This window comes from Amblyomma americanum, chromosome 3 (genome assembly GCF_052857255.1).
Source record: "Amblyomma americanum isolate KBUSLIRL-KWMA chromosome 3, ASM5285725v1, whole genome shotgun sequence".
Classification (NCBI taxonomy): domain Eukaryota; kingdom Metazoa; phylum Arthropoda; class Arachnida; order Ixodida; family Ixodidae; genus Amblyomma; species Amblyomma americanum.
Genome location: NC_135499.1, coordinates 103,223,748 through 103,244,821, shown reverse-complemented (window position 1 = coordinate 103,244,821; position 21,074 = coordinate 103,223,748). Strand labels below are relative to the sequence as shown.

The following is a 21,074-nucleotide window of genomic DNA, read 5'->3' as shown; positions in this document are numbered from 1 at the left end:
CGTGCCTGTCGACTCGCTCTTGCTTTCACTGCTGCTGTCCACAGCTCTGGTGCTTCAGGCTACAATAGCAAGTTACAATAGTTACAATAGCAAGTTACAAGCATGCTACAATAGTTGCGGCTGGCAAGATTTTTCGTTTTTGCATTTCATTTTGAAGTAAACAATTAAGAAGTTGAACTATTGCATATTGGAGCCATTTGAAGGACAGTATAAATCTATCTGTTGTTCGCCAGACAAAGAGCCTTACTGCCAATGTTATCTTTTATTTTTTTCCTAGCACTGCTCGCGGGTTACGAAGCAGGAACACGAATAGCGTCCCATCGCCAACACTTTGTAATACCTTTACGTTATTAAACTCGCTAATGTGCACTCGTTACCACTTCAAGACCTGCAGCAATTTTTGTTAGGAAAGTACCGCCAAAAACGTTGAAATTTTCAGCACCATCTATAAGAGAGTTAATTGAGAGGAGTAACAATATAAAAGAACTCAGGGGTGGCGTATGTTTTACTAACTTTGCCAACGCTACAGTTGTATAAAAAACCACTTAAATAGCTTGCTGCGAATGTGATTCCTATTTTTTAGTCAATGATTGTGTAGCATTTTTCCTTTTGAGCCATGCCTGCTTTTACAAAATATTCAAAAAGCGCGCACAGCGTCTACCTGGCGTATATTGATGTCTAAAACATGTAGCATTACTCTTAAAATTATTGGGTGCCCATAGCAACAATAGCCCACTTAGTTTATTTCGCATTAAGATATTCGTAATCATAACTTCTAAAATTCCAACTTCCGGTAGGTTGCATGGCATGCATCCGATTTGTCAGAAGCACCTGTACGTCTAGTCGAGAAAATCGCCGATAATTTAGAAACATGACCTCATGACAACCTTCATTCGTTGAGTCCACTCGCCATGTTGAAATTATCTTGCCTAGCCGGCGACGCATGACAACAGAAACATATCGCGAACATACTTTTGATGAAGAAAGAGGGGTACATACTCCAAGCGCAGAATTCGTCAATACCATCGTTCGTGTGTTTTTTCTTCGCAATGTACGTCACCGTCTAGCACAACTTGCCAATAAATTTACGCATGAAAATGCAGCAGCTCACCTGCAGGCCAGTAGTGAATGGAATGACCAGCCAATCTGGCTGGCAGCCATGTGGCTTCCTCATAATACGGCGTACGTCAAGACTATATGACATAAGCGCATGCTTCCACGGACCAAATGTGTCCTCCCTGTGCAATACGCGTTGCGCATCCCACCTTGAGGTATGGGAGGCAAGTAGGCAAAAATATTATCGTGCCCATCACTCGAAGAGAAAGGTACAGATACAGCATGAAGTTAAACGCAGTATCCTGCCCGACAAGAAAAGTTTACTGCCCACTTCTCGAATCTATCTCTCTCTTGTCTATATCAACAGTGCTGGAGTTCAATCGTATATGCTGATTCGCTCGGGATATGTGGAAAAATGGAGGCCGAGGGGCACCGGCATGACGATGGCTGAATTAGAAGGGGCTGGAGGATGTTACTGCATTATAGGAAAACGCAGGTGCTTCAATTAATCCTAAAAACACCCCCCCCCCCCTTAAACCGCCTCTAAGGCGTTCCGCATACCCGATGCGTAAACTCGGAACGTTAACACCAAAAGCAAAACAACGCATTATCAACCACAAATTAATGGATGATTTTTTCATTGAGCTCAAGAAATTTACTGATTTTCCAGTAGTTCTGAAAAAGATTTCCGTAATTTCCGATATCTCTGTTTGGCAGTGATGAAAAAGAGGCAAACTTTTTTCTACCGTGAAGTCTTTAGCATTTGTTCACTGGAACCAAACACCATCTGTAGATTTTAAGACCCAACAATTCAGCGAGATATAGGGATCTTTTTTGCTTAAATTGTCTAGTGTCGAACGCTGTTTTAAGATTAAACAACTTGGCAATTCTACTGGTTTAGATCTGGTGCACATCTGGCGTAAAGTTCGTCATTTTTTGCCATGCTGCAATTTACCAGATATGCACAACGTTTAAAGGGAGCCACTGCCCATGTCGCATATTAGTTAAGTGTTCATTAGACGAAGCATCATTTTCACAGGATGATGCAGCGCGCAGAGAGCCTCCACATGATACCACCTAATTAATATCAAGCAACACAGCATGGCTACTGTGTGTACACAAAAAAGCGCCCTAAAAGCTGTTGCATATCTTTTAATGTCTTCTTGTTTTATGAAGCAAAACTCGAAAGGTACTCTCCTGATTTTTAACGCCTATATTAAAGAATTTTGGTCAAATCAATATTCTCAATGATAGCGATATAATATTAGATAGTTGAGTAAAACGTCGGTGTTTTCCTTTGGTTTTATTCAGAATGACTGAGCACACGAAGTGCAGTTCTATCCCTTGTTGATGGCGGCGCTGACACCCTTGGAGACTCCCGTTGACACACCCTGCTGCACAGCCCACACAAAGGCTTTCTGGAGAAGAGTGGCCCAGAAGTATTCCTCACTCTCGGGATCAAACTCGCCTTCCGAAGCTGTAAGAGCGGTGAGTGCTTCAAGGACAGATTCTTGATCTTCGTTGGTCAAAGACGAGAGTTCTCCGCTGAGGATCTTCCCGAGCGCTTCAACGCTCTTTCCAGCCTTTTTCACCAAATCCAAGTTCGCAACTGTGTGGAAGAAACAAAGGTGTCTCGTTCTAGCACAGCATCACAACTCGGTAATGATGATTAAAAATAAGCGCAGAGAAAATGACTCTGCCTTCGTCGTTGAGCTCATAAAAGCGGCTTCACAAAGCCGCAGTGGCTCTGTTGTCATCAGTTATCGGAGTGCGATAAACATCATGTGGCACACTTTTCAAACGAGCAATACGGACGCAACAAAGCGAGGATCATTTACAACAATTTTCCGCGGCATATCTCCCCGGCAAAGGTTGGAACATAATTGTTAATCAAGTATTTAATTTATTATTTCAGTAATATAAGCAAACAGTGTTCATAACATTTCGGGGAAACAATTAACTCTTCACCTGCACTGGACGCCTGGCTGTCGGCTTCAACCTTGGGGCCTCTGGCGAGAATGAAAAAAAAAGAGGCGAGAGTACAGTTTAATGGCAACCGCTATTGCGACAAATAAAGGAAATATTATAGATGTACTTACATCGTGGCAGCATCTTGGGTGCAGAAGGAGCGAAAGAAAGAAAGGAAAAAACAGGTTGTAATTTCATAGTTCAACAAACATGGTAATTGTTCAGAACATCGAGAGCGCCTCCTTGCGTACTGCTTACCTATGAAGGTCTGAACGTCTACAATTGCGCCCATTCGCCTGTTTAAAGTGCTTACCACTGTACTGTTTCGTGCTTACCACTGCAAGCATGAAGTCGTAAAGTAATGCAGGGACTAGGTACACAGAAGTACATAAAGAAGTACACAAAGAATCTGCTTCCTTTTTCAAGCTTGCCCGAACTAATTGTTCCATATATTTCGGCAAACAGCTGCGTTGGCTGCCCTTCAGCGACCTGCGTGCTCACTTGAGGACTGCCACTAACGTACCGTAGCTTTAGGAGAACTTCATGAGCACGCATCGACAGTTAAGTTGAAGAATTAACCAAATCGAAAGGTGAGTACGGCGTAACAATCAGTAAATTGCAAACTACGTGGTAATTCTTAGAAGCAATGGGCCTTGAATTTTTTTTTTAATTTGGTCTAAATCCGATGTGGCGTTCATGGAAGCTATATAACAGCTGTAAATTGATTCACTATGTATTTTAAGGTGGAAGCCAGTTCAAGTAACTAGATTCTTTTTTCAGTAGGTGCGAATGGCAAGCCTCTCGTTTGATGTTTTTGTAAAGCATGACTAAATTTTTGCTTCTTTCCTGGACTGATAATTACTCTATAATGAATCCAAAAAACAGCAGCTGGTATGGTGCACATAAATCTCTTTCCATAATATTGTGTGACAACCGGCTAAGAGAAACTGGGAAATTAGTTGACGCAATCGATCTGGTAATTATTTAAAATGTATTAAGTATCGTGCGACAGAAGATAGCATTTATATTTACATCGGTCGCAGAGTGCCATATATTTATTGAAATGAACTCGTTACTTCATATCTTCCTTCTAATTTTCAAATAAAATCCTGTAATGAGCATAACTCTGAAGAGCGGGCGCAGAACCCGTACTCGTATTATCTGCTTCACCTGTTGCCCCAATCGCTTGAGAGGATGAATGCAATGCGCTGCAAATGCGTCTTAGACGGACGAGTTTTCTGCCAACATATATCGCATGGGTAGAGTAAATCAGAAGCCTCATTGGAAATGTTGAAAATAGGCAGCACATAAAAAGGTAGTGGTATTAAAAGCGTTCCTCCAAAATGTAGGGCGATTGCCCATCTATTTCTACTTGATATGGACACACTGAGAAGATAAAGTATAAATATTAAAATTAGGCAATCAAAATATTCACTTAACTAAAAATTTTCAAACAAAAGTTATGTAACTCTCGTTTACCTGCTTGCATAACAGTATTGCGAAAAGTCTTCATCTACAACTCGTCGTTCATTGAACTCATCGTTGTGAATGTCTGATTTATAACAAAATCTTTGTAGCAACGTGTTGACTTACAAGAAGATGCCGACAGTGCGAGCAGGACCAGAAGCAAAGCGCTCTTCATGGCGGCCGAACGATAAATAATCTTCACCTGCGAAACACCAAGCATGAAATAAGCTATGTGAGAATCACTTAGTCTCTACGGCTTCGTGAAAAATCTGTATTCCAAAAACGCACACCTAGATACCACCTAAAGAAAATAAAACAGTGAACTCATTGCCGGAGTTAGTTTTTATAGCAAAAAATAAAGAGATAAAATCTTCGATCATTGAACAGTGCTAAAACGAGGCTGTTCGGGTGGTTTCTCAACAACCATTAATAGTATTTGCGCTTACTTACTTTGCAAAGGCTCTGTTGAATTGACAGGAATATCCTTCTGTGCGGTCAGTCGTGCTTTTATACCTCAGAGGCAAGCCCAGGTGTAACCATCATGCTCAGCATGTTGTATAGTCGTCAGCAAAATAGGATAGCCTATCATTGGGGTTATCATTATGCAGCTAGCAATGCGCACATATCCCACAGTTTTCTTTTTTAGCCTCAGGCAGACAATGCTCTTAAATTCCAGTGGTGTGCAGCATCCTGCCTTACCTTGAGACAAGGAGAACAGATAGCAAGATATAACCGCTTAGGTATGCATCTCGTGTGAACCAGGCAACTATAGCTTTATATTTCTTGTGGCTATCCGCTCTTATCACAGAAAGCAAGTTACAACAATCACCTCTCGACTGCTCATTGACTCGTGCAAGGTACTTTATTCAGGCCAGACTACTCGAAATAGCCTCGGTGCTTTTTTTGCGTGCACGTTTTTGTGAACGAATAATAGTGCGTGGCATTTAGCGCTAAAAACGTTGTGGTCAAGTAATACCATACTTCATGACAACGAAATCAGCGAATTTATGGAAAGCAAAAACAACGTAACATTCCCAACAATCCGGATTATATGTTTTTAGACTATAGCACTGAGGCAACTGCAGAAGGACACACGGAAAGCGGAAGTGGTTCGCCACTTTCCCAAGAATATCTTTGGGAATAAACTGGTAGTTGAAGAATTTTAACTGCTTGTATTTGTTATCTAACACACGGTTAAAGTATAATAAAGTAGAATCCAATGCAGTCTTAGATATAAAATTCATTAAAAGCATTCTTTCTTTTCAAGAAAGAAATATAGTGCTGCCTTAATCGCTCTACAGCAGAAAAAGTTCTAGTAGACCCATTTCCGGCTTTTTTTTCTGTTCGAAGCAACAGACAGAGGTTAATGCACGCTCTTATAGGAGAGGTTTTATCGCGGGAGCGTTAATTAGTACCCACATGTCGAAAAAAACTGTTCGGCGTCATCGTCGGCGGCGTCAACCGCTTCAAACCCCGCAGCCGGAGCGCCCGGAGCAACTGGCCATTCCGGCAGTCTTGCTTGGCCAGCACATCACGTGGCCTTGTGGCGTCGTCACAACCTGCCCACCAGAGAGTGAGAAAACTGATCACCGGGGCAGGTGTCAGTTAAATTAATGATTGCTTGCGGCAGGTTGCTTGCCAAGAGCAACCTGTGTCACACAACCCCCACCGATGGCAGCGCATTTCATCACAGGGCATCGGTGCACCATTCCGCCAGATGGGATATGATGATTCCTAGTCTTTGTGAATGCAAAATCTAGAATTGCCAATTCCGCGTATATGGTCATTAGCCTATAACTCTACTTCGTCAGACCCTTACGGCGGAGCTTAAGTGTCTCCTCCAGTTTTTTTTTCTTTTGCTGTTATTATTGCATGTGAAGCATCTTCAGGCATGGCCTCAAATATGATCTGCTGCCTACACCGTATGCTCGGCTTTTACTGAATTTGTTGTTTTTCTCTTGTTTACCATTACGTTGCAGGGACATTGGCTATTTATTCATCTACTAATCCGGATTAGCAGCCCACACAGCCACAGTCATGAGGTTTAAAGGGAGAGAAGACAACGCTCTCAAGATTTTGATGATGGCGCTCATAAAATTTTATAGTTGACGATTTGCGATTAACATAACACTTCCTTTTGGGCTAGTTGGCGCATTTTGAACCCAAGAAAAGTAGCAGCGCTAAAGCATGCAACCACAACAGAAGTAAGAAGACACCAGCGCTTATGTTTTGTTCTTTCTTCTCCTATGGTTTCATGCTTCAGCGCTACTATTTATCCCAGATTCATTTGTAATTACATCATTGTGTTGCCATTTCTCCTGAATTAACATTTAAAATAAAACCTGAAACCAACAGGAAAGGTTTCTAATGAATAGGAAAGTGCGATGCGAGTTATTCGAAAGAAAATAAAAGTAATTGATTGTAATTCACTTTAGCATTATCATAGTGGAAAGAAAGAAGAAATGAACTTGGGTGGGAAATACATTACTGTCTGCATATAACACATAGTCCTTTCGAGGAAGTGAGCGTAGTCAAAGAAATAAAATACCCAACCTGAGAGAGCATGGTCTCATGACGACATAAGATAATTTGTACCGGTAGTGTGGTTCCAACTGCCGCTAATCAGGGCTGTTTTGAGATCATTGGGAGATGCTGTTGTCATGCTTTGACGTAGCTGAACTTATGCTGATGAAAGAGAGCACATATTTGGGAAATAAAATGAAAACAAATCATAATAGCAACATAGATATTATTTGACTGATGTATACTCTCAAAACTAATTATAGCGGGCGGACAGCATTACATGACGTCTCATTTGAGCGGTGGGACGAAGGTACGGCAGGTTTTTTATATTTAATGTGTGCTCTTTCAGAGCAGTGGGGATAAGATTTAATGGGGAATACCTTTATAATCTTCGATTCACTCATGACATTGACTTGTCAAGTGTGTAAAGGGAAGAATGAAAAAGAGGATGAAATAACTTTAATTTAATTGCTATAGTAGGGTACTGATGTGACTAATTTAGTATAACTTGTGCACTGCTCACGAAAGAAGATTCGCAAAAGATAGTCATGTTTTTGAAACATCATAACAGGAGTTTGGTTAATAGCGATTTTATATTTGCATTACACTACACGCAACTTGCACGGGCGGACTGCTGTAAAACCGTCGTTTTAATTTATTTTGAAGCGAACTTTTCTGGAGTAGGTGACACAGTTGTTTCTCGACACACAGTGCAGCTTCTGACCGTAAGCAGAGTCCACTGATAAATTGGTGCTTGATGGCTTATAGGTATTTCGCACAGGATTCCTTGCAATTCAGTGGAACGTTTCCTAATGTGCTGCACATAAGAAATTCGTTAGGAACTGCCATTTCCGCAAGAGTAATCGAATGCGTGCGCAAGAAAAATTGAGTCCAGTGGATTTCAGGACGCGCTGGTGCAATGTATACGCCGCTTCTAGTCATTTCTTGTTCAGTGTTTTGTGTGTCTTAAATCGACTACCTCTGGGGATTAAGGATGAGTTGGCTCTTACGTTGGCCACAATCGCTAGTAATATATATGGTCTGTGGCCTTCCTAACGCGCACCAAAACAGCCTGTAACAATGCGATCGTTAAAGTCCGGTTCCGAGGACTTGGCAAATGCGTCATTCACAGCTGGACCAATCAGGGCAACATCAATCTTATTTCTTCAAGTCGTATTCAAGTGCGGTCGTAAGGAATGAACACTAGGTGATGTCAGTGATGATAGAAATGAAGAAACTCCGCTTTCATGATTGATACCTGTGGCAACAAGGCAGGATGATAAAGAAGGAATAGTAGGAGGATGTTTTATTTTTGGTGTTGAGGAATCAATAGGTCGCTAGTGTAGGTGGTACTAAGAGCATAGTTGTGTGTCAGTGAAAAAATAGAGGCGGCCAAATGCGAATTAGGAGGGCTAGCACTCCTGTTTCGTTTCGAGGTTCGGCGTTCAAGATGAAGCAAGTTTCAGACAAAGATCAGCGAAATCGGACTCAGGGTATGACGCGGTAGCGTCAATTGGTTAATGCCCGTATATGAGGAATTGATCATACTATGCATTCATGGATCTTTGGAATCCTCATACGCCAGTGGTGCAGCAATGAAGCAAATTGCCACTGCTCTCCGATGGCACTTTATGTCAGTCGTGAGGTTTGTGAGACCCAGGTTGCCCTTCCCGAGCAACCTCGCGCCAGATGGCAGGCAGAGGCCAACGGAGTACTGGAGTGAGAACCAACCCAGATGCGCTCTAGCAACCATATTTAAGTAATTAGTCATCCGCCCAAACAATCATTCATTGAGCTGCCATCGACCACGTGGGCATTCTGCTCATAATCCGGTGGGAAAATTGTGATGACGTCATGAGGTGACGTGCTCTATTTGGCCCACCTGCTATCTAGGGGCCACCTCTTGCTGGCAAGTGGCCATCTAGGTAAGGTTGCCCACAGCCCGGTGAACACACAGAAGGACCTCACTGACATTGGCTAAGGGGTGAGTGGAGGCTCTAGTGCTAACACACTAAAACGAAAAAGAACAAATACTAGGTGGCCTGTTGTATTTATTGCTGTTCGCCTACGCCCAACTCTGGTTGCGGGAGAATTTAACGGCAGCGCAGGTGCGAAGAGACCATTGCGCACCTACTTCACTTAATGAGTGTCGATCATTTAGGAATGAACGAGTGTCCGGAGGCAGCACAACGCGGCTTGGGTCCCCGTCTCTAGACAAAACCAAGATTATGAGTCCTTGGCTCAAAACTTCTTCTTTTGGCGAAACCATTAAGGCCATCCTGAAATGCTTAAAAGACACTGGCTTCATTATCGGGGTGTAGATTTACTGCGGGGATTGTGCGCTGTTAAGGACTAAGACCAACAGACACGTGTTCCTAACGGAGATCTGAATTCATCTTTAATTCCTATTTCCTTGCACTTCCACTCCCCCTATTTCCTTATCTGCGTTTACGGTAGCCGACCGGGCACTGACTGACCAACCTGCCTGTATCCCCCTCTTCGACCTCTCGGTCCGGTTATCAGAGAGAGACCGGCAGCACGCGGAGCCGTTCACAGCCCATCGTGTTGTGCAGAGGCAAACGAACCTTGCAGCATGCGCCCGTAAGAGCATCAGATCAGCGAATGCCCTCGCATATCTATCTTTACAGCGCGCATATCGGCGAAAGAACGATCTTCATTGATGGCTGTAAACAAAGCTAGAACACGTAGCGGGTCATAAGGTTAATGTAACTGCGACGCTGAATTGGCGGCTCGATATGCTTTTTTTGGCAGCACATTGCGAACGTTGGCCGCTCTGTGATAAGTAGAGCTGCAAATACATGCCGACTTCTCCTTATGTTCTGTATAGCAATATGTTAATTGGTTAATTGTAGGAATCTCATGGCGCAGCTTTAAACAAGATTAAATGAAGTTTTTTTTTATTTGCTTCTGTGTAAGTTTAATTGTACACTAATTTGTTTATTTGTTCATTTTCACATTCGCTGCAACATTATGGTAGCGTACAAGGATGGTGCACGCTACGAAGCAAATACTCCGTGAGTAATTAGAAACCTGAATGACAAGGACGACCACTGTAGTATAAGAGAAGTGGTGGAATATTAGAATAATAATTACTCGTTCACCAAATAAAGCGCTCTATACATTATGCAGAAGAAGGAAGGAAGGCAAAAGAAAATAAGAGTTAGCTAATTCAAGTCAGGCAGCGGTGCATCGAACAAACACAAATGTACAAAGTATCAAAATCATAATGATAGATGGGCTAAAAATTATGAAAACGTTTGCTTAGGTCCTATAGGCACAAAGGTTTATTGATCTGAATACCATGGCCACTGCATCTAGGGCGAAGAACAGCTTGTAGTTTCAAGCCTCTACATTAGGGCACGCTGAAAAAAAACGGGTGACAGTATTTCAGAAGAATCGATGTTATCGTGCAGCACCTTATACAGGTAAAGAGTGCCCTGCGCTTCTTTCTACGTGACCAAAGAAATCAGTAGCAGTACGCGTAAAGTGAACCATATCAGAAAAATATCACTTGCCAATGAATCGGTTATAGACAGTAAAAAAAAAGTTTACAGAGGCCTCGCTTTGTTTCTATTCTGGAAAGCAACTTCGATGCGCGATCTCACCAGGCTTCTAAACAAGTGCACTATGCTGTCAGCATGTTTAATCTTGCTTTCTGGAGGGTGAATAGCATCAAGTACGTGCAGTGCCTGCGCCAGAATAGAAGGAACATCTGCAAAAACTCAAGCTGGTGTTCGAATATGACACCAATATCGCGAACGCATGAATATATATTGCTCGTATCAGAAGCTTAAAGGCAAAAAAATTAATGTAGCTATCCTTACTCTTGACATATATAACCGGCGTCTTTCCCACGTGAAGTCCAAGGTAGTTTAATCTGCACCATTAAACAACAGGACGAGTATCTTTTTGCATATGCATGCACTCAGCATCCCTTATGAGCTACCAAAGCACCCTTGCATGGTTAGCTTCCTTTTTTACACTGAATATTTAAATCGTGCAAATAAATAGTATTACAGCAACAATAAATAGATAATGTTCAAGGTTACAATATTGAGAAAATGAAACGTAAATGATGCATGGCACAACTTTGTCCCTTCAAGGACCATTTGTAATTCTGCGCAGGCAGCTGTGAAACCACTTACGGTATTTGTTACAAAGTAGTAGGTACATTTTCAGTTTAATCAGGAACAGGTCGTGATGAACTGTGCCCCAAGAATTTCGGATTTCAAAATAGTGCACCACTGCTTGACCTCGATTCACGGGACAAGTTGGCACAATAGGAGAAAGCAACACAATTTCGTTCATATTGACGCTTCGTTGAACAAGCCATGGAGCAGTGAAGAATTAGGCTTCGTTTTAAGCTACAAGGAAAACTGTTCATATACAGGTATAACTGTATCCAAATCTTTGGAAATGAAATTAAGAAAGCGAAGCTGAATGACTGTTGTTTACGTAATGCTGACAATCATCCCTTTGCACCGATCGACTAATTGCAGTCTTCCACAGAGCGGGGTAAGAGCCCGTAGGGAGCGATTGCTTAGCAAACGAAGCTGAATAGGCAAATTGCCACTTCTTTCCATGGCGGAACTAGGGATACCGTCGCAACCCATCGATAACTTCTCGTTCATTCTTTAGGCAGCAATTACTTCCTCCGTTGTTCCTGGTCTAGCAGGGATAGAGCCGTGAGAAGGAATCAATACCAGCAATGAAAGATAATGTGAGGAATTTGGTTTCTTTTCAAAACGAATAAAAAGTGAAGTAACATTGTCTGGATCTGGTTGTAAAGAAGACAAATGAAGGTCATAAAGTGATCTTCCCACAGCAAAGTCAAGTTTATATCAGTATTTACATGCCAGCAAACATGTCGCCAGTAGCTCGTTTGCTGTTTAATTAGTGCCGACCATTTGTTATGGGACGGCAACTCCAGCGGTAGAATTTTCGCCTTGAGCATAATACAAAAAAAAGGAATTTAGCGCTAACCTTTTTAGGTAATCTCTCAAGAATAAAGCGTAATAACAAAGGTCTCTTAGATACTATAGTATTCATTCAACGTACCAGGAAAAGCAACTTGTACAATTTCATGCTGGCACTATTGAGGCATTGATTAATTAGTTGGTCCAGTTTCCATGATTCATTCAACCTAGCTATGGTCTCACGGGCAACGCGCTGTGATAATTTGATGCTGAACTCCGCGACATACGCTCCACTATTCAATTTGTGACCGCCATAGTTTTCTTGAATGAGAGCACTTACCACAGCTCACAATCATTCCTCCACCGCATCTTCGCGGTTTAGCCCCTTGCCGCCATTGCCGGATCGAACGTTCACTGAAGTATTGTCGATTTCAAAACTTTCACTGTTTTTTATACCGTTTCACAGGGGGGGGGGGGGGGGGGGGCTATGTCGCACAGTGGACTCAAATTTCTCCTGTGTTTGAAAGGAATATATCTTTTTCTGAGTATAATATCTATATATGAAAATTACTATGAGGATGAAGTTGGCTAGAAAAACTTTTTTTCTTGAATATGCGGACCTGTATACAGGGTATTGAAAATTAGGCTTTAATGGTTTTCTTAAAAACATCTTAGAGCAGTGCACAAAAATCAATATTGTTATTTTGCTACAGAACCTGAGAAAATTGTCATCGTGAAGGAAGAATATAAAACTCAATATATTAACATTTTAGTTGCTGAAGTTGTATTTATATTCAAAACTTAGAGGCAGTAGCATTCAAGGACTATGCGATTTTGAACAATTTTCGTAACGCGCCTGTGTCTTGAAATATCACGTTTCAGCCCAATCCGTCTAAGTGGGCCTCCTAGATCGCAGCCCTTGGCTTGGAGCTCCTCCCTGATGTGACGCAGCTGTTGCGTATGGCGCTTCGACTGACAGGAATGTGGAGTCACGGGCGACGGCTGTGTGTTATCGCTGCACTTAACCCCATGCGAACTCCAGAGCAGCATCATGTCTTATCACCCACTCACGAAGGAGCCGCATAAAGAAACAGCGCTAGCTCAAACGACGGGAACAGTGATTCTTCAGCTTCTCTGGTCAAGAACGAAACGTTAATGTCACCTGCAACCCTACATTTTTGTCACGCGGACCGCCATACGCAACAGCTGCGGCGCAACAGGGAGGAGCCTCATGATGAATGCCGCGATCTAGCATGCGTTGGGCTGAAATATGCGACGTGCATATCTCAAGACACAGGCCGGATACAAAAATTGCACTGAATACGATAGTCTACGAATGCCACTCTTTCTATGTTTTCTCTATAAATATGGAAACTACCAGCTGCAAATACAAAGCGAATTAAAAAAAAAATTGTTATGGCTTAGGTTACGATGACTTTTTCTCGCTGTTTGTTTCCGGCTAACTACAGTCTAAAAGCAAAAAAAAACATTGACGTCCAATAAAAAGTGCTCTGAATAAGGAAGAGCAAAGAATTTCAAAGCCTAAATTCTTTATGACCAAACGAGGGAAGACGTAGTGCATATGCTCGCGGGCTTTTCTGAAGCGCTCTCACAATGCTTTGCCTTCACCGTCGCTTCGGTGGCTGGAGAGGAAAATTGCTACAGTGGTTGGATGAAGTTCTCTCTATTCCGTGGATACTAGCCATTAAGATGTGAGTCAAGAATTTGGATTCTTGCGAAAGTTGCCCAAGGCGCTCGGCCTGACGACACGGAGGGGATCGTGAGATAAGATCCCGATGAGGGGCAAGCTGAGAGCTCTCAAGATGCAGATACGGAAGGAAAGCAAACCCTGGAGGCACACGCAAACGAATCGGTGCGAAAGTCCAAGCGGGACCGGCAGCTGTCGGGCTGAAATGATGACATAGAACATGCCAAGGTGCACCCAAGCCAAGGTAAAGGTTTTCGAGATCCCCGACGTTGGAAGAAGGATGTCGTGGAAATTATCACACCGAGAAGTAGTTTGCACTTGAGAAGATAGCGATAGAGCTTATAGAAAGTAGCAGCGACCGTTGTATCAGCCACTGGGGGGACCTACGTAAGAGCCGAAATCAAAGTCAGGATCAGTGTGGAGACGAGTATCATCGTTGTAGGGATGAAGAACATAGGAGCGGCTTCCCTAATCAACAGAGTACAAGCCGTATTGTTGCACGGGAGAAAATGTAAGTCCGTCGCGTACATCAAATCCCCGGAGGACACGTGCAAAGTAGTTCTGAGGGACATCAACTCGGATGAAATTGACGACATTCGAAGAAATTTCAGAGCCAGAGGGAAGAAAATAATGGCTGTAAGAAAATTTGCGAGAACGTCTAGAGTGGCTATCAGCTTCTCGGGGAGCAGAGCTCCTTTAACGTCTAATAACGCGGTTTTCAAGAAAACGACAGAGGCCTGCTAAAGGTGTGGGGAGCTGGGCTACGGGGACGACGTTTAAACAAAATCGGAAGTTACGAGCAGTTAACTGTGCGGGACACGGGACCCTCAAGACGGAGGTCAGCGTGTAGTGCGGTGTTCAGTGTGTAACGGTGAACACAAGACAAACTCGAACGTTAGTGAGCAGAGAATCAAGACTCCCTTTATTATCATGAACAGGGGCGTGGAGAAGTTGGCGTGATTTCGGACTTGCAAAGGACGCGGAGGCAGGGCCCAAGACCAGGTTCGAGAGAGACGGAGGTGGCGGCCGAGGATCAAGCAGCCGTTCGCTGTCGGTCACTTGAGCGTCAGGCGAAAGAAGCAGAGGCGGACCGACGGAGCGATGCAAAGAGAAGGCCGAAGAGGAAAGAACGCTAAACGGGAGCTGAGTAGCATGAGTTTCCTTGGGCCCTGAATCGTTTGGGTGAAATAGTGAAAGTAAAAACTCGTTAAAGAGCTGCAAATGCATAGGAAGCACAATTGTAAACTTTAGGAGGAAATGAATTTAAAGGTCATCGTGAACATGGATAGTGTGAGCCCTGCCCTCCGAAAGCACGAAATTCCCCCCTCCCCGAAAAAAAAGAGGTTGTCGAAAATAGCCTCAAAGATATAAAGGATATGGTATAGAGATGAAAGATGCGTGTTGAGAGAAAAGTTTTTAGACGCGTTTTAACCTGGAGCCAATGTAATGCGCCATTCAACAGTTGCAGATCAACGAACATCAGCTCCAACAGGTGTCATGAAGAGCCAAATAAAATAACTGCCCTTATGATTAAGATAGAGGGGAAATATGAAGAGAAGAACGCTCGTAAGAAGCAACTCGGTGAGGAGATGCGCTGTCAACAGAGTAATGGCGATGATGATGTTGAGTGCCCCGAACAGATGGACAGTCATGATAAAAAGAGCAAATTAACTATAAGCCAATGCAACTGCACAGTATTTAGATGAAGAAGCCACACTACAGCAATACGTATATAGCATTGATCTCTAAATCGCGGTAAAAGCGCTGCGGGGGACTAATGCAAACGCAAAGCTAATTAAATACAAGACGTTCCATCTTCACCCAAGTACGTGGATGCTAGTGAGCGAAGAATACACCGCACAAATTGCTGATCTAGAACTGGATAGAGTACTAATACTTACATAAAACTGTTGACACTTCAAGCATGCAGCGAAAATACTTGGATTGTAAATATTGCCAGGTGGCGCTGAGGCAAAAAGACGTTGACGCTGGTGGCGCACGCATTGAAGGACGTTGAAGTTCGCCGTCTCTCCCACCGAAAGACGTGCTGCCGAGCCCTCTCTTGCCGGGTTCCTGTATTGTTACCAACACCTTGACAATATTTATAGCAGAGAAAATGTTACAAGGAGCAGGCTCGAAAAAAGTTTTGGAAAAGCCAGGGTATCTGCTAATGGAGGTGCACTACTAGATTCAAGAGACATCAACGCCGCGAGCTACCAAGAGAGCTCCTTGTATCAGATTGGGAAAGGAAAACACTTAGGAGACGCGATCAAAAATGAAGCGCTAAAAACCCTAGCAGACCCAAGCGAGCCTATGTTGACTAGTGTCTGTAAACACAATAGTCCACATCAGATCCAGAGCAAAAATATAAGAAATGAGGCCTGGGAAAATTTGAAGAACATGAGAGCGATCACTATATCCTGCTGACTATGGTGGAGTACAAGAGCAGCTGGAAATGAGGAACAGTGAAAATTCCATATAGTCAGGGAGTGCAAAAGTACAAAGCAGAGGTACAGCAATGAAGATTATGAAGAATCGATGAATGACCTGTGGAAGACTTGGAAACTTACAGCTCAAGGATTAAGACATCGAAGCTCTTTCCGGGAATGAACCCACATTTATTGCATGTATAGGAAGCGAGGAGAGGTCCCACAAAGAGGTGGAGGAGGCAGAAGCTAAACAGAAAACTACAGAGAAGAAAAGCACGAACATAAGGAGTGCACGGAGGTTTGCTTCGAACTTAGTCATGGGTAAATGGCATAAACTCTGCGATTCATACAAAGGAAAACTTAACGACAAGAAAACCTGGTTCATATTGAGATGTCTCTTAGGCCCAGGAATGGAAAAACAGAGCACTCAGTTAATCTTCTGAAGGCCATAAAAACTTCAAAGGAAATGGGGCCTATTGCAGAACTTATGAGTAGATACGTACAATCGGAGGGTGCCGGTCTCGAAATCGAAGCCTACACTGGCAAAGAGAATGAAGAAATGGACAATAATACCAAAACCTTGGAGGTGCGAGCCACACTCGTGTACAGCAGGAGGGATATTTGCCCTACAGAAGATAATGAAACTTGCAAAGTCCTAGTTAACTTGGGCGACCAGTCGTTGGAGGCTATCATAGAGTCCTCGAAATGTTCTTCGGTGGGAAAAATTCTCCAGGATTTAAGAGACCAATTTTCTTCATTACAAAACCCGGTAGAGAGATCAGCGTCGGGAATTTGAGGCGAATATCGCTTACTCAGTGTACCGGGAAGTTAATGGAAAATTAATATATAAGGGAATTGACTGGCAGATGTAAATAAGGGTAGCCTTATACGAAACACGGTTTTTGGTTTCAGACGAAACCTCAATACTGAAATGTAATTTTACAGCTAAAAGAAGACATCATCGACAAACCTAGATGGTATCAGTCCAAGCCAATTCTAGCATTATATCATAAAGGTGCCTTTGATAATAGCAGGAATAATATCATACTAAGAAATTGCACGAAAGAAATTGTAGTGCAAGGGCGTATACTCATATGCGAGCTTCCCTTCAGCCGAAGAGAATGTTTAATGTGCGTGAAGTCTAGTCAGAGTACACGAGACTGGGAATTAGGGGCACACCACTGGGAGCGGTGCTGTCCTCTTCGATCTTTAAAAATGTCCTAATACGTCCACCGTACATGCTGGACAGCTTAAAGGGTGTCAAGCACGAGGCGTATGATTACTACTTATTGTATGGACCTCCAGAGGGCCAACTGACAGCACGTAGGAGAGAGTACAATGTGCGGCATATACGGTGCTGGAATACGGTAATCGAAATTTTTAGCATAACTTGTACCGTGTTACCGTTACCGTTGCCGGAATAGCACGAGCTCGCCCACCGCTGGTAAGCATGCATTGATTGGTTCCCATGCTGCAGGCGCGCACGCAGCTGCCGAGTACCTGGCGCCATCTGGCGCAGTCAAGGCAATGTGCGAATGCGCATTGGCTACGCGTGGGCTTCCGGTACTCCTGTACCGGTAATGGCAACGCAATGCACGGTATGCTAAAGGTGTCTAATAATTCTGGATCCTAATGCGCACCAAACAAAACTGAGTTACTAATTTTTAGGAGCAAATGAGACTCTGATCGTATTGCAGTATTTGTTGGCAGAGCACGAGTTCCAAAACAACCAGTTGCGAAAATCTTAGGTCTGTTAATAGACAGCAAGTTTAACAACGGGGAAGTTATTTGAAATTTGCAAGCAAAAGCTCAGAAAAGTGGTGAGTATGATTTGTAACATCTCGAACCACAAGCCTGACTTCGAGAAATATCCACCATCCACTATAAAAAAAAACAACTCATCTAGCTCTCAAGCGCCCTAATGGTATCTGCATGAATTTTTCTAGGCTGCTTGAATATGCTTTTCTCAATGAGCACTTGATGGTATACCAATCAACAAGCGCCGTGACGGTATTTCGTCACCTTATCAAATCACTTCAACAAATAAACGGAACCTAAAGAAAAGATACTAAGACTATTGATCCGACATAAAAGAGATATAAAGCACTCCTGAAGCTTTTCACCGGTTTATGATGTCCGCGTTACCAGCATGCGCTCTTTAAAATGCCCGGTGTAACATTAATTAGGCTTTGAGGTGACTGTTACAGAGCTGTGACGCCTTAGAATACATTTTTTTAGCTGAGACCAATTTTATTTTTAAATGGTGTCTCTAAAAAGAAACCTGCCGTTAATTTCCATTTACAACCCACACAGAAGATGCATAACTTATTTTGTGTTCTGAGAATCAGTAGGCAAACTCAAATACAATGATTGTCCACATTTTGTCCCTCATGTACTCGAGAGACCAATGTATTTGCAAAATCATCGTCTAATGTTCTCAATGTACGAAGCAAGCATTAAAAACAGGCGTCACCATGAGACTACCTGCTCCTGCAAACTGCTTCAAAAAAGCTGAAGCATCTCAGCTACATATGGTGTGCTGCAGAGCTTTTCTACCTCGTTTAAAATGATGCCTCTGCTCGCTTTCTGGGTGGGCTGTATGAAGGGTGCGCTGGTTTCAGTAGATGAGACTTATAAAGCCGGCTGAATATCTGGGGCGCAAATTGTATTCTTACAAAAACATTCCATAGTCTAAACAGAACTCTACGCTTTCTTAATTTCTTGCTGAATCACTCTGCACTTGCACTTTTTTTTTACTGCAGTCACTATAATATACTGATAAAGAAAATAACAGCCGTTTCTCGCTGACATGAACAGCAGCATGTATTATTATCCAGGCCTCGCCCATCTTGAAAAATTTACTAAGGATCCTCGATGGTAAGGTGGTTAAATCCTTCCAGCACTTCAGTTTTACGAGATCAGTGCTACTACATTGCAAAAAAAAACAAATGTAAAACGCTTAACCGTTTCTGTTATGTTTATACAACTGTCAATGAAAACTGTGCAGCTATGGTAAAAATGAAGTTAGAATTATTCCAATCACAACTGTTTCATCACTGCGTCGGTCAGCAATGCTTAGATTTGTTTTCACATGTGAACAGTGTTTACATAAAAAAAATGACTTAGTTGTGGGCAGCTACTGGGTTAGCTCCACCTCTTTAATTAGAAAGGTGTGAGAAGACGTTCTTTTAAGAAAGAAACTGCATACCTCCTAAATAACTGGGCTTTGTTTAACGTACTTTATGGCAGTTTCGACTGCGACTTACTGTCTCTCAGACTCGCCTGACAAAACTAAGTTTCCAACGTTTTCAGCATCCCCAATCAAACGTTTTCAGGCGGGGTTTAAAATGATTGCAATTCCAACAGAACAGACATTACGTTCAGTAGAAAATATCGTGAAAGAGACAGGGATAGAGTTTATGGATGAATTAACCCAAATACACCAAAGGGCTGTTACTTCAATTGTGAAGTTTATTTGCAAGCATCTCTATACTTCCAGCAGTTCCTAATCATCCACTTTTCCTCCAGCTTTTCTTGATGCCTTTCTTGAGGGCTTTGTCAACTTCAATTCCCACACCGGTAGATACTCCCGCTGTGATGGCGGCCGCCGCGATGGCCTTCAGCAAAACAATGATGAAGTACTGCTCTGTGTCGTCCCTTCCCGCCAAGGAAGTGTTCAGGGTCTGAAGAGCGTTCAAGGCGCTATCCCGCTCTTCTGCAGTGGCGAAGGATAGCTCGCCTTGCAGTAGCTTGCCCAGCGTTAGCATGGTTTCTCCAGTCTTCTTGAGAGACGGCGACTCATCTCCTGGGGGAAAAAAAGCACCGCCTTGTTACAGCATTCAATGACAACAGTCAGTGTTGGACTTCTCGACACTATGGTCGATATTTATTTCTTGGTGCAATATTTTGCAGTACATAATCTGGTAGAATGCAAAGCAAATTCCTAAAGAGGTAATAATCATCGTGCCTGAACCGACTGCGCTTCGTATACTTAGAAATTGGGCTTCCATGAATTTGCCTGCTTTTTGTATTGTGTTTTCGTAAGGGTTCAGTGTCGCATACAGTGCGCAAAAAATGATACGGCTGATAGAAAAAGCTTTTACGCAGTACTGCTTTGGAATGATTGCAACAGGGTTGAACACCAAGCCAAAAGAATTTGGTCTTTTTGATGTTTGCGGCAATATGAGTTGCTCTTCAAAGGGTGGGCGTGCTTTGACTGAATCACATTGTTGACAATCCAAGATATGCTGATTCTGAACAGTCCAACCAAGAGCACATACACTTTAACAGGTAAAGTTAAATCAATACTTACCGTTATAAAGCTCGTGCAGATACCTTCACGCGATTATGAGAACATCAGTCCGAGCTTTCGTGCAATTCTAGGCGTTATATGCACCCGTAAATCTAGCTGACCGCCGTGTTATATATTTAATAGTCACACTGAAGCGTTACAATATATGGTTTTGAGGGGAGATCGAAGCAGTGCTCAACTGATTTTTGGAACTTAGCTGTTACGGACATCGGGGTTGGAATAAGCTTTCTCGTCCCATGGAGAAACACTGGAGGCTTCATGTTTGCATGCTAGCGCCTGCGTGCCGTCTTTTCCAAAATAGCGTGTTAATTATCAGTTTTAGCAGAGCCAATAAGATAGCAGTGAAGAAGTGCTTGTGTTTCGAAGCTTTTGACGAATTCTATCTCTTTGAGAGTAACACCGACCCTTACCTTTCTGTGAAATGGATTTCTTGAGCTCATCAATTGGGCCTCTGAGATTAATAAAGAGAAGAGGTAATGGTTATTATCATTCAAGATTAAAGGTTCAAATATCAAGAACTCGAAATAGGTTTACTTACAGCATAGCGGCGTCTGCATTGTGCGAAGCGGACATGGAAGGAAAAGAAACTATATTTAATAAACCGTTTACATCATGAACACTTATATAGAAGAACAAATATGAACTCCATCTTTCACTGCTGGCTCTCCCGCGGT

At 42.8% G+C, this 21,074-nt stretch overlaps 2 protein-coding genes across 3 annotated transcripts in view; both read right to left on the bottom strand.

Annotated features, from left to right (window-relative positions):
* Nucleotides 1-2,340: 2,340 nt before the first annotated feature.
* LOC144123195 (uncharacterized) lies at nucleotides 2,341-4,528 on the bottom strand. Its single transcript, XM_077656069.1, has 4 exons — nucleotides 4,504-4,528; nucleotides 3,156-3,168; nucleotides 3,025-3,065; nucleotides 2,341-2,665 (listed from the first exon to the last, which is right to left on the bottom strand). The coding sequence occupies exons 1-4, from the start codon at nucleotides 4,511-4,513 to the stop codon at nucleotides 2,394-2,396; spliced, it is 336 nt and encodes a 111-aa protein (XP_077512195.1). The 5' UTR covers nucleotides 4,514-4,528; the 3' UTR covers nucleotides 2,341-2,393.
* A 15,009-nt stretch (nucleotides 4,529-19,537) lies between these two features.
* The window catches only part of LOC144123194 (uncharacterized), a 33,584-nt gene continuing 32,047 nt past the window's right edge, over nucleotides 19,538-21,074 (bottom strand). The window contains exons 1-3 of one of the 2 annotated variants that reach the window (XM_077656068.1): nucleotides 20,939-20,981; nucleotides 20,811-20,851; nucleotides 19,538-19,893 (exon numbers count right to left, since the gene is read on the bottom strand). In XM_077656068.1, coding sequence (XP_077512194.1) covers nucleotides 19,598-19,893; nucleotides 20,811-20,851; nucleotides 20,939-20,973 — 372 coding nt within the window. In that variant the 5' untranslated portion in view covers nucleotides 20,974-20,981 and the 3' untranslated portion in view covers nucleotides 19,538-19,597. Of the gene's footprint in view, nucleotides 19,894-20,810; nucleotides 20,852-20,938; nucleotides 20,982-21,074 lie in introns of those variants that run through there. The other variant, XR_013313038.1, reaches the window with a different exon arrangement.

Bases quoted from the DNA above. Each gene is read 5' to 3' on its own strand.
- LOC144123195 (XM_077656069.1), bottom strand. The intron at 2,666-3,024 runs GTGAAGAGTTAA...TCTTCCACACAG, and splicing joins CAGCCAGGCGTCCAGTGCAG to TTGCGAACTTGGATTTGGTG.